Here is a 17,944-nt window from a genome sequence, read left to right as displayed (position 1 = left end):
TTATGGTCAAAATACAACTTTTTAAAGAGTATTCAAAAACTTACCCAAATAATTGTTACTAACCCTTGATTTCCTGAGGGTTAACATACATATATTTTAAAATTTATAAATCCTAGGTTTCTTTAGTTGATGGAGATTTAAAAAAAAAATATTTATTCAAATTTTGGTCATTTCAACTATATAATGAAATGGAAACAAAACAAAAAAATATGATTAATGTTAGCAAAGTAGGAACACTAAACCTATTTTCTAATCCCATGTCCAAGAGAGGTTGACATTTTAGCATATTCCTAGACAAGGTTGGTAATTAATTCAAATGAAAAATCCGACAAGTATCATTTCATGCCCTCTTTTGTCAATCTAATTTTGTACTTATGATGTTTGGATTCTTTCACAATCAAATTAAACCAAGTACCTTCAACAAACACCAAATGAAAATCAAGTATCTTTGAGATCCTAAGCAATTCATGATCCGAATAGTCTCGGAAAAATATATAGTTTAAGTTTTCTTAAAGTCTAATTTTGCTTACGACCCATATTTGATTATATTAATTAATATATGACTTTAAAAATAACTCTCAAACGTCAGTGAAGAGAAGAGATCAACGAGGGCATACGATCATCACAAACAAATAGTAAATATATTATAGTAATAAAAATATTTTTTTATTTTTACCCTGTAAAAATCACACATGAAAGTGGTCACACTAGTGTATAAATTGTACATGACATAATGAAAATTGAAGTGTTTTGTTGGTGTCCTAACTTTTAGCTATAAAAATCATTGGTGAATAGTTTAATTATGATTATTTTTATTATAATTCTTAAAAGGGTGAGTAAGAAAGATGATAGAGATATATGAATGATGATATGGAAATATGAGACATTATTGTAACTTGAGACATCATATTGTTTGCCATAAGAATAAGACTCTATAAAAAGCCACTCATAACATCACAAAAATGATAACCATAGAGAACCCAAAAACAATTGTACAAACAAACACACACTTTAGGTGTACCCCTCATTCTTGAAAAACTTTAACAAAAAAAATGGGGTCAATTTGCAAATATGGTCATAACCAATGTACCATATTGCAACTTTTCAAAACTTAAAGGGGGTGTTTTCTAAACTTTATTCAGAAAAAAAAATAATAGCTACACTCTGTTTATAAACCCCATTTGAAACTCCCCACCACAAAGATCAGTCATTTCTTGCATAAAGTTCAAATCTTTTTTATTTTCTTTAAAATTTTAAGCAAATTTTAAGCAAATTTTTATCAAATTTCAAGAAAATAAAAAATTGGGTATTGAAAAAGATTCAATCTTTACACTTATTTCATCCATGTCGTTTGATATTAGTTAAATTTCTTTCAAAAATCTTTACTTTCTTGAAATCTTTATCATTCATCAATCCAAAATCTTGAATTGAATGTGTATCTTTATGCAAAAATGGATCTTGTGAATGTTAATTCAATAAAGTTGCTACCTTTTGGTGAATTGTGTGTATCTTTTTGAAGAAATTATAATAGGGTTAGGGTTTGTAAGAAATAGGGGGAAGGAGAATGGTAATTGATAGTCTGTTAAATCTTACAGTTGACCCACCGATAAAACGGCGAGCCGGGTTAAGGAGAAAACAGGCTGGGAGAGGCTCTTACAGGGGTAGCTAGGGGTTGAAGATAGTAAAGAAAAGATTTTTAGGTTTTTAATTTGTTTTTGAGGTCATAATGTGTTAGTTTGAGGTAGAAATTTGTTTAGAAAATTGTTGAAAAAAAAAGATGGGGATTAGTGCATTACATCAAGCACTCAAGAATCTTTGTCTTAACACTCACTGGAATTATGCTGTTTTTTGGAAACTCAATCCTCAACCTCAAATGTAAGATGTTTGTTAATTTTTTTTTTTTTTTTTTTTTTGTCTTGTTTATCTGCATATACATAACATATATTCTTGTTTTATGGTTATGCCTCTTGCTTGTAGTTTGAAAACCGGTTGATTCATTAGTCGATTATTGCTTAGATCTATTATACAGATTGCTGATTAGTTAGTGGATCTTATATACTTTTGAAGCAACGGCTCGAGAGCTACCCGGGATCGGATCGGTAAAAAGCTCGAACAAGTCGAGCTTTAACGAGCCCGAGCCCGATCAGCTCGAGCTTTGCATACAAAGATCGTTTAGGCTCGCAAGCCTAAACGAGCCTAAATATAATTTTATTTTAATTATATATATATATAGTATATAACATTGGTGGGCCGAGCTCAAGCCGAGCTTTGACTCATTTAAGCTATATTGAAGCGAGCTCTAGCCGAGCTTTGAACTCGTTTAAGATTGTTCTCAAATCATCTCAAGCCGAGCCGAGCCGAGCCGGACTTGAGCTTTGGATTTTACTTACGAGCCGAGCTCGAGCTTAAAATTTTAGGATCGAACCGAGCTCGAGCTCGAGCTTCACAAAAATATCACGAGCCGAGCTCGAGTAGTGGAAGGCTCGGGCTCGGCCCGGCTCGTTTACACCCCTACTTTTGATGTGGGATTTGTAAATTACAGTTTCTTGATTATAGATTGCTAAAAATATTGGCGGTTAATTAGTAAATGGGTGGTAGGATTGTATATAATGACTTAACATATAATAATTTATCTAATAAATTACTATGTAACAATAAAATTAAAAAGTAATTTGTATTTTCGATATGGGATTTGCGTTCGTGGTCCGGTTCGGCTGATTTTGACAAAATTTTGGGTCGAATCGGCAACTATGGTTTCGAAAAACGCAAACCAAACCAGGCTAAACATCAACGATTTGGTTTCGTGGTTTGGGCGGTTTGACAAATTTATTTTATAGTTTTTTTTTTTTTTTTTTCAAAATTGTTGGTTTTAAAATTTTAAAAATGATAAAGATGGTTCATGAATAATATTCATACACATAACTACATATTCCAAAATGAAAAAAATATATATATATGAAATCGTGAACCCAAATCGTCCGTTTTTTCAAACTGCAAACTGCGAACTGAAACGTATAAAACTCTAACTGAATATATGTATGTATTTGTATGTTAAGTTTATTGTTAATACAGTTTAGGTTGTTTGGTATTACATATGATGTGAACTTGTAGGATGTTGACCTTTGAAGATGCTTATTATGACAAAAATGATCCTTCAGATGACCTTCTCGGCCTTGCAATTGCGAAGATGTGTTATCACCAGTATTCTCTCGGGGAAGGGTATGTCAGTCAATTTGATCTTTTAGAAATAATGCTTTTTTTTTTTTTTTTGAATAAATGATTTACGAGTTTTTACGTTTTAAAATACAAATCGACTCTTGACCCTTTTGACCTTCTTAGCTATTTGTTTTATATTACATGTTTTACCCGTTAGAGGTAAACTGGTCAAATTTGATAAATGTGTGTGTATATGTAGACTTGTTGGTCAGGTTGCGGTTACATATAAACATCTATGGGTATCCGGAGATCAGCTTGTTAACGATCCCTACATGTCCTTTGAGGTAATGTTTTTAATCATGTCCTAGTGATGGTTTGCATTTATTTTTACGTCTTAATTTATATTCCAATTTGGCGTTTTTCAGGATTTTGATGGATGGAAAACTCAAATTGCCACCGGGATTAGGGTATGTCAACTCTCTTCTTTCAAAATTTAGTAACCTAATGTTAAAAGAATAAAAACAAATTAAGGGTCTTGTATGATTATAGTTTTCAAGTATCCAACTAGAAAATAAATAATCAGGAATTAATTACATTATTAGATATTTAGTTGAAAGGGGAAATGGCCTGTAATAATCTCATCTAGACCTTATTGGCCATTAATAATCCCACCTCAGAATATTCCCCCCACCAGTCCCACCTTTCACCTATTTTTCCTACAATGGTCCCCCGGTTAAAAAAACTTAACGGAGTTAAGCTTTTTTCCAAATTACAAACAGATTTTTTAGGGCTTTTGATCAGAACGTTGATACGAGTCCATTGATGTAAAACTTACTTCGAAATGGTGCTCCAAATGACTTGATTTTGGTTAATTGGAAATTTAAACACCCGAATTGAAGCGCCGTTTTCATCGTTTGGAGCACCGTTTCGAGGCAAGTTTTACATCAATGGACTCGTATCGTCGTTCTGATCAAAAGCCCTAAAAATCTGTTTGTAATTTGGAAAAAAGCTTAACTCCGTTAAGTTTTTTTAACGGGGGACCATTGTAGGAAAAATAGGTGAAAGGTGGGACTGGTGGGGGGAATATTCTGAGGTGGGATTATTAATGGCCAATAAGGTACAGGTGGGATTATTACAGGCCAATTTCCCTTTAGTTGAAATGGCCGGGTTTCTCACTTCAACTCCGTAACAAAAATGAATGGTTTGGGTTCCAAAATTTTGAACCGGCTACGCCATCTAAAGTCTAAACTTATTATGTTTGACCGGTTTAGTGAGTTTGGTATGGCAATATGAATATACTTTTCATTCTAAAATAGGTTTATGATTCATGAAATAATTTTAAGTTTTTGTGTTTCGCAGACAATTGCCGTTGTGGGTGTTGTTCCTCATGGAGTCGTACAACTTGGTTCGTTTAATAATGTAAGATGATCGAGCGTGTCGTGTATCTTTTTTTTTCTCATTCGTGGCCATCTTTTAGAGGCCATGTAATAAGCAAGTCGGGGTTGTTGCGTAGTGGGTCAAAAGTCAAAACAAGTTGGGTTGACCACAAAAACTTATATTTTAAATATTTTATTGAATATTTCTATAAATAATTAATGTGTTTATGAATAAAGCAATTTAGTAAGTATGAACTAATAGTACATTTTAGCCGACTTTCAACCCACTTGATTATTCCCTTTGCAGTTAAAATTTTTTGATACAACCGTTCGATCCGTTGAGATTAAACATAATCTAAATCAACCCGTTTATAAGTTAACGGGTTGAAACAAGTTTTTTTAATTCATTATATACTATTTCAATGATTTATACTTACATTTTTTTTCTATTTGTTTAAAATTACTAGATTCCCGAGGATTTGAAGATGGTGAATCATATCCAAGAAATCTTTCTCGAGCTACAAAGTCCGTTAACGGGGTGTACGCCTAGCAACACAAGTTCATATAACAATACGGTTACTTCCGTAAATTACGGAATAAACACATCATACCCGATATCAAATTTTAATCCGAATGCAGAATTATGTATGCCCGTCTCTTCAAACATCCAAATGCTAAACGAAAATATCGAATCACAAAGCGAAACTGACACCATGAACACCTTCAAAACGTCTTTTAAGTTTCCCGCTGGATGTGAGCTATACGAAGCACTAGGGCCCACATTTTATAAGCAAAACGACGAATACAATTGGCAAAAAGTCAATGACATGCCGGGAACAAGTAGTAGCAATCTTTTGACGACAACCTCTGGGCCGGAAGATCTTCTAGAAGCGGTTGTGGGTAATGTTTGCCAAAACGATAGTGAGTTTAGTAACTCGGTGAAATGGGTTGAGCCTCGTTTTAGTGATATGCAAACTAGCGGTTCGGGTTGTTACTCGTTTGAAAGTTCGTTAGGGTTTTCGTCTGCAAGTCATAGTAGATGTGGTGAGTCGTTAGAGAGGTCACAAGAACGGGCTAATGTCACTAAGAAACGGGCCAAACCCGGTGAAAGTAATAGGCCTCGGCCCAGGGATCGACAACTTATTCAAGATCGTATTAAAGAACTCCGTGAACTTGTACCCAATGGATCGAAGGTTAATTTTCTTCACGTGTATGTGTGTGTGTGTGTACGAACGCGTGTATATATATATATTTTTAACTTTATTGAAATGGTTAATTGTGATGCAGTGCAGCATTGATTCGCTTCTTGAACGGACAATCAAACACATGCTTTTCATGCAATGTGTTACTAAGCATGCCGACAAAATCGATAAATATGCCGAATTAAAGGTACATGTAAATATGGTTATATGAGTAATTTGGTACAGGTTGGATTGGGATGACCCGAAACACTTTCTATAGAAAAGTAGTTTTTTTAATAAATAGTTAGTGTCCTAAATATGCGAGAACTGCATAATGCATTTGTATTTGTTGCTTTGAATGTGGCACACAAGACAATTCTCAACATATTATTGTTTCCGAAAGGAATGTGCCCCTATATTATCGATGTATATCATAGTTTTACTTATATGTGTGTGTGTGTGGGGGGGGGGGGATACTTTTAGAATTCTCACAAAGTTATTGTTGTGCAGTTGCTTAGCAATAAAAATGGCATACAAGGTTCATCAAATCACGAGCAGGGTTCGAGTTGGGCAATGGAGGTCGGGAACAACATGAAAGTTTGTCCCGTAACAGTAGAAAACATCGGTACAAATGGCCAAATGCTGGTGGAGGTATGTCGGTAATTAGTGTTGTAAATTTTAAATATCTATTTTTCGGCTACTAAGAACTATTTATTTATTTATTTTTTATATATTTTCATGAATGCAGATGACGTGTGAAGAAGACGTCCATTTTCTTGAGATAGCGGATGCCATAAGAAGCTTGGGTCTCACCATTCTAAAAGGCGTAACAGAACCCGATGGTGATAAAACAAGGATGTGTTTTGTTGTTGAGGTATTACTTTATATTGTTAAAATAAATGAAAATTGACCCATTTATAAGTTATAAGTAAACGGGTCGAGATTTTTATGTGTTATTGAGATATTTGAAATGATGTTTGCAGGGACAAAATAACAGAAACGTTCATCGGATGGATATACTTTGGTTACTCGTTCAAATATTGCAGTCGAAGGCGAAGACTTAACTTGATTATAACGGTAACATAATATCGAAAGGACTTTAGTTGCTCCTTTGTGCTTGTTGGTCATGAGTTAAGATAAGCGTGTTATTCTCATTTCATGTTATAGTTTGGTTCATAATTTACGCGTTTTTTTTTCTGAATGTAGGTTTCGCAAGTATTTAGAAAAACGACACTGCGAATTTGCTTTTATGTTACTTGTTTATTATGGTATATGTATAGTAGTCATTCACATGTAATGGGGACTTTTATACTATATAGTGCTTATTTTGTAATTTTTTTTTTTGTACTGATTTGAAGGACTGAAGTCTTGATTCATATATGGTGTTAAACACATGATTCTACCTTGTTCATGTTTCTTTAGTATGGGTCCTTAAGAATTATTATATAGAGGGAATCTTATATTATAGAGTGATAGTAGGAGGTTATAATTTAAAAGATTGGAGCTTGAGTGATCTTGTTAGAATATATTTATTTGTTACCATCATTATCATTTATATTATATAATTGAAAATATATTTATTTTTTATTAGATTAGTTGGTAATTGTTTGATAGCTTTTATATTATATAATTGATCAAAATATATTTATTTCTTAGGATTAGTTGGTAATTTTTTATGGACATAATTACTCTTGTTAAGGGTGGAAGGGGCGCATGCGGGGAGTGGGGTGTTTGAGATGGTTCACCACGCGGGCACACCACCGTCAGCACTTGTTTAAGTGGGGTGATTTGAGTGGGATTGGGGAGTAGTCACCGATGTGGGGAAGAGGAGAGAGAGTTAATGGTGGGCTTCACTCTTTTTCAACCAATCACACATTTATTTTTTTTTATATATAAAAAAATTGGGAGCACCCCTAGTGTTTGAGTGCAAAATGGGGAGTAAAGAGGGAAGTTGATATGACATGAGATGATTAGCTAGGGGAGAAGTTTACCACTTCCTATGTGGGGGGAGCACCCCTTCAACCCTAACTAATCAAGGGTTACACTTTGGGTGTATATAAGAAAAGATAATGTTAGGATCTGAGGCTGTCATGATTGTGTTTGTTTGCATGTTATGATGTAAGTGCAGCGGAAATGAGTAGCAAACTTTGTAAACACATTCAAAGGAAAGTATAGATTGACAAACAATTGCTTTTCATTGATTCAAATGATTTACATAAAAGCAAAAGATTACAGTAAAAGCTTACAATCTAAACTCCCCTCAGCCTAATACACCAGAGTTGGTTGCACAAGATGAAAGGATGAATTGAGGAGAAGAACTCACTCAAAACGATCAAGTGTAACAGTACAGAGTACTGTCATACTTATAGGCAAACCAAACTACTGATATACTTCAGCTGACGTCACCATGATAGTGACATCTAACGACCTAACAAACTACAAATACTGTCCTGTACAAACTACTGTTATGTAACATCTGATATTCACTAACATACAAAACAAAATGAAAACTACTGCTTCACGTTCCACTGTTGTAGCCTTAGCACAAATGTTGAGTCTTCAGTGCTTTCTTCAAAGGTGATCAGTCTTTGAGAGGGCAGTGCTTGAATCTTCAGCAGCACTTAGGAAACAGCAGTAGATAGAGCAACAGAGTTTGTCTTTAGCAGTTGTTAGGTAATCATCAGAGTTTGGTTTATCAGTTGTTGTAGTTGAGCAGCACTTAAGATTATCAGTTGTTAGATAACCACTGTCAAGGGGAGAGATTAGAGTAAACTGCTGCTTATTTGAAGTCCACTGATGGGATCCGGTTTTGGCTTTACATTATCTGTTCCTCTGTTAGGGTTCAATCCCAACAATCTCCCCCTGGAACAGATAATGCCAAAACCCTTCCTTATTCAGGACCTTTATTCTTCATCAGAAGTTCCTTTGCTTTTCTTTTAAAATCTTCCTCAAAATCCTTGGAACTTGTATCATCCTCATCCCTGCACAGTGTAAGCTCAAGGAGATCCTGTAGATCTTCAGCACTTAGGCCTAGTGCCTGATTCCTTGATATATGCTTCACATCACCATTGAATCTGAGCAAAGTCAATACGTGGGTCTTTTGATCAGACATCCACTTTAGTATTTTTGAACTCAATGGGTTTCTTGGGAGAGATTTATTATCAGATGAACTTGAAGTGATTGGCCTGGAGAAGAAGTGCAGAGCAGTATCATGAGCCTCAGACACTCGTATGAATGCTTGGTCAATAATCTTGTTGGCTTCAGCTATGTCTGCTTCAACTTCTTTGTCAACCAGCTCACTCTTTGTGAGATTTGCTGATGACTTCTGGCTTACTACTTTGACCTTTTTAGCAAGGGTTTGTAGCTTTGCCAATCTTTCTTTATCTGAAGCTATTTTCTTCATAGCTTCTTCAATCTGTTCAGCTTCTTTGTTCTTATCTACTCCAGCAGACAGCATTTCCTTCTTTTCTTTACTCAGCTTTGTGATAAAATCTTCTGCTGTGCTGATCTGTGTTTCGAAAAGTTTGACTTGTTCTTGAAGCTTTTTGTAGTCAGACTTTTTGGGAGGATTAGAGGCTTTCATCCTCTGCTTCTCAAGTCTTTCATAAGCTTCATCAGTTTGTTGCCTAGACCATTTTGATATGGCTTCAGCAGTGCCTATCTTAGCATCCACCAACTCCCTTTTCTTCCTTTTATACTCAGCAGTGAGATCAGCAATGAGTCTTTTGTACTTACTCCAGTTTGGAGCAGTTTTCTTCTTTGAGGGATCATTTTTGACCTTTTGGATCATTTCAGCCTCACGCTTTAAAGCTACTAAAGGCCATTCCTCAAACTGTTGTCCTTCAGCAGGATAGAACTTTTCTTTCATGATGTAGGCTAGAAGCTGTTCTCTGAGTTTCTTCTTTTGATCAGCCTTTTCTCTTTCTAGCTCTTGTGCATATTCTTCCATCTGCTTAACCTTTGCAAGGTAGAACTCCAGTCTATTTGCAATGCCTTCTTCGCTTAGCCTTTCTTTCTCACTGTCAACCTTGGCTTTTACTTTAGCCTGCCTTGCCTTGATTTTGAGATAGTCATTTATATCTTCTAGAGACATGTAGCCAATTAGAGAAGAGAATTTTATTTTTGAGGGATCTGCTTCAGTATAAAACTGCCTCATCTCATTTTTGATGGCTTCAAGTTCAAGTGGATATTCAACAACATTAGGATCATGACTACCTTCATCAGCGGTGATCGGCTTTCTTTTCCTTTTTAGGAGCTGTGGTTGTGATATAGGAAGAATAAGGGCAGTTGTGGATGTCTGACTAACAGTGGTTGAAACAACTGGTGTCTCAACTGCTGTTGTCATTACAACTACTGATGTATCAGTAGTTGTCTTCTGCTTTTGAGCAGGGGATGGAGAATGTGAAATGATATTTGAAGGTGGTGATGGTGGTGGTGACTCATCATCAGGAATGAAGACCCTTCTTCTTTTTGAAGAGGAGACTGATGATGTTTTGGGTGGATCAGTGGTTTGAGATTGGATGGCAGTGGATTGTGATTGACTAACAGTGGTTGAAACAACTAGTGCTTTAATCACTGTTGTCACTACAACAGATGTTGTAACATCTGTTGTCTTCTGCTTTATTGCAGGAGGCGGTGATGTGATTGTAGATGATGATGATTTTTGTGTTGTAGACACAGGTGGTGGTGGAACAGTAGTTGTGATGGTGTGTGATGAGGTAGTGTGTGTTGGAGGTGTGTGTGTTGATGAGATGGCAGCTGTTTGGCTACTTGCAGCAGTTTTTGTAACTGCTGTAGTATCAGCTGTTGAAGACTTGGGTTTCTCAGGTTTAATGTGCATCCCATCATCTATACCTTTCTTTTTCAACCTGTTTTTCTCCCCCTTTTTGGCATTATCTGCCAGGGGTGTATCCATGAAGAAAATGGCAGAAGGAGCTTCTCACTTTGAGCATTCTGTTGAATGCTGGCCTTTATAGCCTTGATATCAGCTTGTGTATCTTTGAACCGAGATTCAACCATGTTGGTCAGCATTTTTACTTGATTTGCGTGCTGTTTAGCAGCCAATTGTTGCTGATGTTCAAGCAGTGGTTGGAGAATATTCCATAGCTCATTTGCAGCAAATGCTTGTGGAGCAGGTGCTTGAGCAGGAGGGGCAGAAGATTGGGCTATTTGAGCTTCTAACAGCTGCTGCACCATATCTTTTATTTCTGCAACTGAAGATTCCAGGTTTTCAACTGTGGCCGTCAATTCATTATATCTTGAATCATCACCTGAATTAACAGGATCATCTGAATCCCCACCAGCAGTGGTTGTATCAATGTTTGACTTAGGAAGTGAATCCCAAATATCATCCATTGATGCCCCTTGTTCTTGGTACTGGGGACTTCTTTCTTCAGCAACCGATAAACCTTTGATGGTACCAGTGGTTATATTTAACTCACTGGTGGTTACCGATGTTGCCATGGAAGAAATTGCCTTCAAGGGAGTCTTAGTTATGAAACAACTGTCCAACTGAAGATCTGTTGATCCATCAGTTGTAGTTGCTGCTCCACTTGAACTACCACCAAGAGTTACTTGTAACTCAAGGGGTGTAACCTCCTCAACTGTTGCTGGGATAGCAGAGGCATTAACATCAGACCCAGTCACTTGTGGAGGTATGCTCTCAGTAATAGGTGATTGAGAGGAACTGGTTTTTGTCTGTGCAATATCAACTGCATGCAACTGGGGTATTATTGATTGTGGCATTATTATTGGTGAGGGTGTGGGGGTAGAAAGAGACATGTCCTTGGGATCAGGACTGTGGAAGATGAATCCGAGTGGATACAGAGCTTCATAATGTGGTATCCCTGTGCTTACAACTTGATCCTTTTGTGAGGATGCAAGAGGAGTTTTAGGCTGGGGTTGAGATCTTTCTTCCAACTGCTATGAGGAAGTAGCAGCAGTGGTTTCTGGTGACTTTTGCGTTGTCACTGGCAGTTGCTCTGGGATCTCATCTTCCAGAGTTGCCTTTGTTTTGGGTTTGGTGGGTTTTCTGGATGGTTTTCTTTTGGTCTTTTTAGTGGTGGCAGGTGTGGGTTTCAGAGCAGTGGGTCTGCTACTCTGATCACCTGGAGCAGTGGGCTCAGCAGTGGTTGCTTCAGGGTCAGTGGCAGTTTTTAAAACCTGCTCTGCCTCTTTTGTTTTTAATTTTATTGGTGCCATCATTCTTGAAAAAGTTTCTTTTGTTAAAAAGTTTATTTTGAATGAGACACCTTGTTTGGGCAGTTCTGCTTCCTTCTCTACAAATGTTTGTTCAAAATAATAGCTTAGAAATCTCGGAAAGAGCAGAAAAGCTTTATTATCAACGTTCTTTACCAAATCATCAAATATTACCTGGGAGTAGTTAAAGTTTTTATCGTTTAAAATTGCATACCCCAGGCATTGAATTTTTGTTGGTATCTCATTGAAGGACGTTGTTTTATTTGAAACACACATGAGCAGTGTGTGAAATAAAAATCTGGGTGCAGAAGGGAAATAACCCTTTTGTAGGGTATCTACCTTTGGTTGTTCTGCATAACCCCTGTTTATGAAATCCTTTACCAACTCGTCTTTTGTAAAAGAGGTTTTTCCATTTAAATCATCGAGTTTAAAGGTTTCAGAGATGGATTTCGGAGAAATTTTTACCTTCTTACCCTGTATCAAGGAGTTGATGGCGGCGGTGATATCTCCTTGTTTTTCAAGGGTGGCATTTTTTCAGAACTCTCTCTGGGTATCAAGGTAAATAGGAGTGTCTGCTGTTATCAAAGTTTTGTACTTTGATGCAGAGAGAATGTCAAGGATGGAGTCGAATGTGTGATTATCGGTGGGTTTTGTGAGTATACCCACATAATTGTGTGGAGCTTTGTAGCGTATCTCCATGGTTTCAGCGGCCATTTCAGTGGCTTCTGCTGTTTTGGATGAAGATGATGAAGGTTTTGTTTTTGATTTCGATTTTGGCTTCGTCATTTTTGATGATGAATATCGAAGAAGATTTTGGAGTTATGAGAGGGAAACTGTTTTGTGAAGAGAATGTTTGGAATTCAATTCGACAGGGTAATCCTCTGTTTGGATTTAATCAGGGTTTAATTTAGGGAAAAAGTGATTGCTGATGTGGCAGCGGTTATTTTGATCTGAAGGCTAAAAACTAAACACGTGTCAAACATCTGATGAAATGGAAAATGATGGAAGACAGTTGTTTTGACAACTACTGATGAATCAAGCATCAGTAGTTACAATGGTAATAAAATGAAGCAGTGGAAGAAACAATGATTTTGAGCATCAGTGTTTTTGAAGAACAGAGGTTGACACTTTAGCAGTGGACAGATTTTAGATAGCAGATGTTAAGGCACAACAGCATTTTAGATACATCAGTGGATAAAAATGAAGATCATATGTTTAACAACTGTTTATGCAGCAGTGTTTTGACTTTTGACAAATATTTTAGCATCTGTTTGTTTAGATGTAGATATTGATTTTTGTCTTTGTGGAAACACAATATCTTATCTATCATCTGTTGTTTACAGAAATGCTATTCTTAACAGGATACATTTTAGATGTATCATATCAAGATTAAATTGTCAGCAGTGATTTTCAGAAATTTTGTTCAAGGTTTTTCCATCTGTCTATTATTTTAGACAGTGGTTTAGCATCCCAGATGATGAAGTCTTGCTTTACTTAGAACAACTCATTTTATGTCTAATTACTAGAACATGAGTGTCTTAGTAGTTCAAAAATGAATTTACAATCAATTTCTGATCAGTGACAAACTAGACTTGAGCTTAACATGACCTTGATGTGTGAGTCATTTCCTTTTGACCAGTTTTAAGGATAGTAATTCCACACAAAAATAAGGAGATTACATCCTGACCAGAGATGAACTTTCACTATTAAAAAGAGTAAAAGTACAAAATACATTTTAAATAGATTAAAATGCATCTGGTTTTATTAAAAGGAAAACACCTTAAGAAAAAAAAATAAAGGATGTTTTGGAGAAAATCAAAAGGATCTGACACTCTTTTCAAGTAAATGATCAAATTATTCTCAAGTTATTCTGACCATTATTTGAGTCATTTTCTTGTAAATTGATTGTAAATTTCTTTTAAGCACAATCACTGGATATGCCATTGTTACCAGAACAATTTCTGTATTGATGAATGTACACAGTTGTATGATGACCACTGAAGATCTAATTCTAACCTCACAAGTGTTTTATGCTAATACTCTTTTTCTTTTGATTTCAAAAGTTTTGAGATAGCCACACTTTGAGATTTTTATTTCCCTATACCCTTTTTACCCTTATTATTCATATGTTCAGAAATACTCACTAGGAGATTTTATTTTGAACATACCTTGTCCATAATCACTTTGAAGCAATGTTTTAGGAAATCTGACGATGTTTGAGCATGTTTTAGTTCAGATCTCACATTACTTATGATTAGGACTGTTTTGACAATTTATTTTCTCATTGTGTTTTGGACAAAGTAGATTTGGTCCTTTTGAAGGTACTCAACTTGCCTTTGAACACATGAGAAATTTTTTACTAAAGTTTTATTCCCTCTTTTCGATATCAGCAGTATGCAGGTGTTTTAGATGAACACAAGTTTTGCTGATCTGAGGTACATACTTTAGTGTTTATTAAAAACATCACAAATATCAAAACAACAATTGAAATCAATTTTGAAAGCATCGAACAATCCCATAATTTATCAGATATTTTACAGATCTGAAAACTATGAGTGGCATATGCATGAAAACACTTGTTGTGTGAGATTTGTGTGTCATATGACATCTTGGTTGATTTACAGAGTTTTTGAACAACCATTTTGATCATGATTTGCTTATTACTCTGTTTTCAACTGAATGCAACCAACCTTAGTATCAATGAATTTTGAGCTGAACTGTTATGTCAAATTGATTGTTAGATCGAATTTGACTGTCCAAGCTCTGATACCAATTGTTAGGATCTGAGGCTGTCATGATTGTGTTTGTTTGCATGTTATGATGTAAGTGCAGCGGAAATGAGTAGCAAACTTTGTAAAAACATTCAAAGGAAAGTATAGATTGACAAACAATTGCTTTTCATTGATTCAAATGATTTACATAAAAGCAAAAGATTACAGTAAAAGCTTACAATCTAAACTCCCCTCAGCCTGATACACCAGAGTTGGTTGCACAAGATGAAAGGATGAATTGAGGAGAAGAACTCACTCAAAACGATCAAGTGTAACAGTACAGAGTACTGTCATACTTATAGGCAAACCAAACTACTGATATACTTCAGCTGACGTCACCATGATAGTGACATCTAACGACCTAACAAACTACAAATACTGTCCTGTACAAACTACTGTTATGTAACATCTGATATTCACTAACATACAAAACAAAATGAAAACTACTGCTTCACGTTCCACTGTTGTAGCCTTAGCACAGATGTTGAGTCTTCAGTGCTTTCTTCAAAGGTGATCAGTCTTTGAGAGGGCAGTGCTTGAATCTTCAGCAGCACTTAGGAAACAGCAGTAGATAGAGCAACAGAGTTTGTCTTTAGTAGTTGTTAGGTAATCATCAGAGTTTGGTTTATCAGTTGTTGTAGTTGAGCAGCACTTAAGATTATCAGTTGTTAGATAACCACTGTCAAGGGGAGAGATTAGAGTAAACTGCTGCTTATTTGAAGTCCACTGATGGGATCCGGTTTTGGCTTTACATTATATGTTCCTCTGTTAGGGTTCAATCCCAACAGATAATTAGAGAGATAAATGTTACATAATGTTATTAACATCATAACTCACGAAATCGTTCCAACCTTCTCTTTCCCAAACCGTATTCATCATGAACACAAACACCATCAGAATTGTGCATCTTAAACGAGAACTTGACCAAGCTAACGAGATGCCATATACCACCTTCTCTGTTGCGAATACTTGACTCTATGGTGTACAACAACCTTACCCTGTATAATCCCACCTACAACCAAGCTATTGATAGGGCTGAGGAAGGTAGGATGTAGGCAAGCTTTACATCTATCCCAGTAGATAGATAAACTATTTCTAGTGAGACCCTTGGATCCAAAATCCACAACCAAAGCATAAGATTCCAAAAAACATACGTTGGCATACAACTACAAAAAAGGTAAAAATAAGAAAAACACACATATAAATAAGTATTTCTTAGTAAAACGACACCGGAAAAATGTGGAAACCTATAAAAATGCCATATAACACGTCAAAGAAACTGAAAGTTCATTTCCTAAGACAAGAACCTAAAACAAAAACAGGTCATCCTCCTAAAAGTCCTTAACCTTAATCTTACGTCTCCGCGAAGTTCTATCATTGACCATGTCCTTAGAGATGTGCAAATCGAGCAAAGTATGCCTAACCCGCTCATCCCAAGTCATTTTTGACCTACCACTACTCATCCTTCCCTTTACAGTGAGCGTTTCGACTGTTCTAACAATGGTTGTTGTCTCTCTCTTCCTGACATGCCTAAACCATCTCAATCTCTCATCTCTTGTCTTTTTTAAAATACTTGCAACCCTTAATATTTCACTAAAAACCTTATTTCTTATCTTGTCCAACTTAGTGTGCCCACACATCCATCTTAGCATCATCACCTCTATTACCTCTAGTTTACGTGCATAAATTTTCTTTAATGCCTAACAATTTGTTCCGTATAACATAGCAAATCTAATTGCAACTCTATAAAATTTCTATTTTAATTTAGTTGGGAACCTATTGTTGCAAAATACCCTTGTGGCTGCTCTCCACGTACACCATCCCACCTTAACACGGTAAGCTACCTCACTATCTATCTCTACATCACTCTGAACAAACGATCCTAAATACTTGAACTTTGTAGCCTGTGGAACCACTTGGCTCTCAATGGTAATATGAGTGTCATGATCATCGCCTGCTTCACTAAAATCACAATAATGGTATTCAAACTTAGAGCAACTAATCCTCAAACCTTAGCACTTTAAGGCTACTCGCCATTCCTCTACCTCGCATTCAAGCTTTGTTTACTCTCCTCAATTAGTACAATATCATCTGCAAAAAACAAGCACCGCGGAATTGACTCCGAAATTGACTTTGAAAATTCATCTGGGACAATCGCAAATAGAAACAGACTAAGAGCTGACCCTTTGTGGAGTCCTACCTCCAAAGGAAAGAAATCGATATCCCTTACCGGTGCACGAACACTAGTTTCAGTTTTAACATACATAACCTTAATTAAGTTTATATACTTTCCAGGAAACCCTCCACACTCTAAATTGTCCCATGTTAGTCTATGTGTCACATTGTCATATGCCTTTTCTATATCAATGAACACCATACGTAGATCCCGATTTTTCTCTCCATATTTTTCTAGTCAATCTCCTTAGAATATGTATCGCTTTAAAAGTTGACCGCCCTGGCATGAAACCAAATTGGTTTATCGTAACCTAGGTTTCTTTCCTAAGTCTAGTCTCAATCACCCTCTCCCATAATTTCATAGTATGGCCTAATAGCTTAATCTCTTTATGATTCCCACAACTTTGGGTGTCTCCTTTGCTCTTATATAAAGGCACTACAATACTACACCTCCACTGGTCCGACATTCTTTTAGAACTGAAAATAAGATTGAACAAGTTAGTTAGCCATTGAACTCCTTCATGTCCCAAACACTTCCATACCTCAATTATTATGTTGTCCGCACCAAATGCCTTTGTAACAACCCGCACCTTCGTGCGTTGTTACTACTCGATACACTCGTTACGCCTGGCACCAGAGATTCGGATCATAATGTAACTATATCAGTTATATCACTAGATCGAAGTATAATCAAATAACTACGCATATTCTATCGCAATTACAAACCTATTTTCATAAATTATAACACTCACGATGATGTTGAGTGAGGGCTTAATCTACCCTCCTCGATAACCGTGAGGTGTCAAAAACATAAACAAGCAACGCTAACAAAGACTATCGGGTGAGTACCATGTCTCCAGCCATCGTGACGATGACGGCAACAGGAGCAAGTAGTGCCCCGATAATCATTGTGGCACATCACATCGAAGGACGCACTCGAAGGCACGTGTAACTCGATCACCGCACCGAATATTGGATACATAGATACGTATATACGGCCCTTTTGTGATCAATTATAATAAATAATTAAATAATTATATAAATATATGAAAATATGGCCCAAACAGTCGAAATCGCGCCAAAAACG

General features: G+C 36.2%; 1 protein-coding gene across 3 annotated transcripts; it reads left to right on the top strand.

The window, feature by feature from the left end:
- Nucleotides 1–969: 969 nt before the first annotated feature.
- LOC110871043 (transcription factor EMB1444) lies at nt 970–7,117 on the top strand. Of its 3 annotated transcripts, XM_022120033.2 has the most exons (11): nt 970–1,875; nt 3,112–3,219; nt 3,416–3,500; nt 3,582–3,623; nt 4,516–4,575; nt 5,000–5,725; nt 5,820–5,921; nt 6,224–6,364; nt 6,462–6,587; nt 6,697–6,790; nt 6,920–7,117. In XM_022120033.2, exons 1-10 carry the CDS (start codon nt 1,778–1,780, stop codon nt 6,775–6,777), a joined length of 1,569 nt encoding a protein of 522 aa, XP_021975725.1. In that variant the 5' UTR covers nt 970–1,777; the 3' UTR covers nt 6,778–6,790; nt 6,920–7,117. The 3 variants fall into 3 exon arrangements, with proteins under 3 accessions (XP_021975725.1, XP_021975722.1, XP_035844129.1); XM_022120030.2 differs by having other exon boundaries at nt 6,697–7,117; XM_035988236.1 differs by having other exon boundaries at nt 974–1,875; nt 3,159–3,219; nt 6,697–7,117.
- Nucleotides 7,118–17,944: the final 10,827 nt, after the last annotated feature.

This window comes from Helianthus annuus, chromosome 1 (genome assembly GCF_002127325.2).
Source record: "Helianthus annuus cultivar XRQ/B chromosome 1, HanXRQr2.0-SUNRISE, whole genome shotgun sequence".
Lineage (NCBI taxonomy): Eukaryota > Viridiplantae > Streptophyta > Magnoliopsida > Asterales > Asteraceae > Helianthus > Helianthus annuus.
This window is presented reverse-complemented; position numbering and strand designations above follow the sequence as displayed.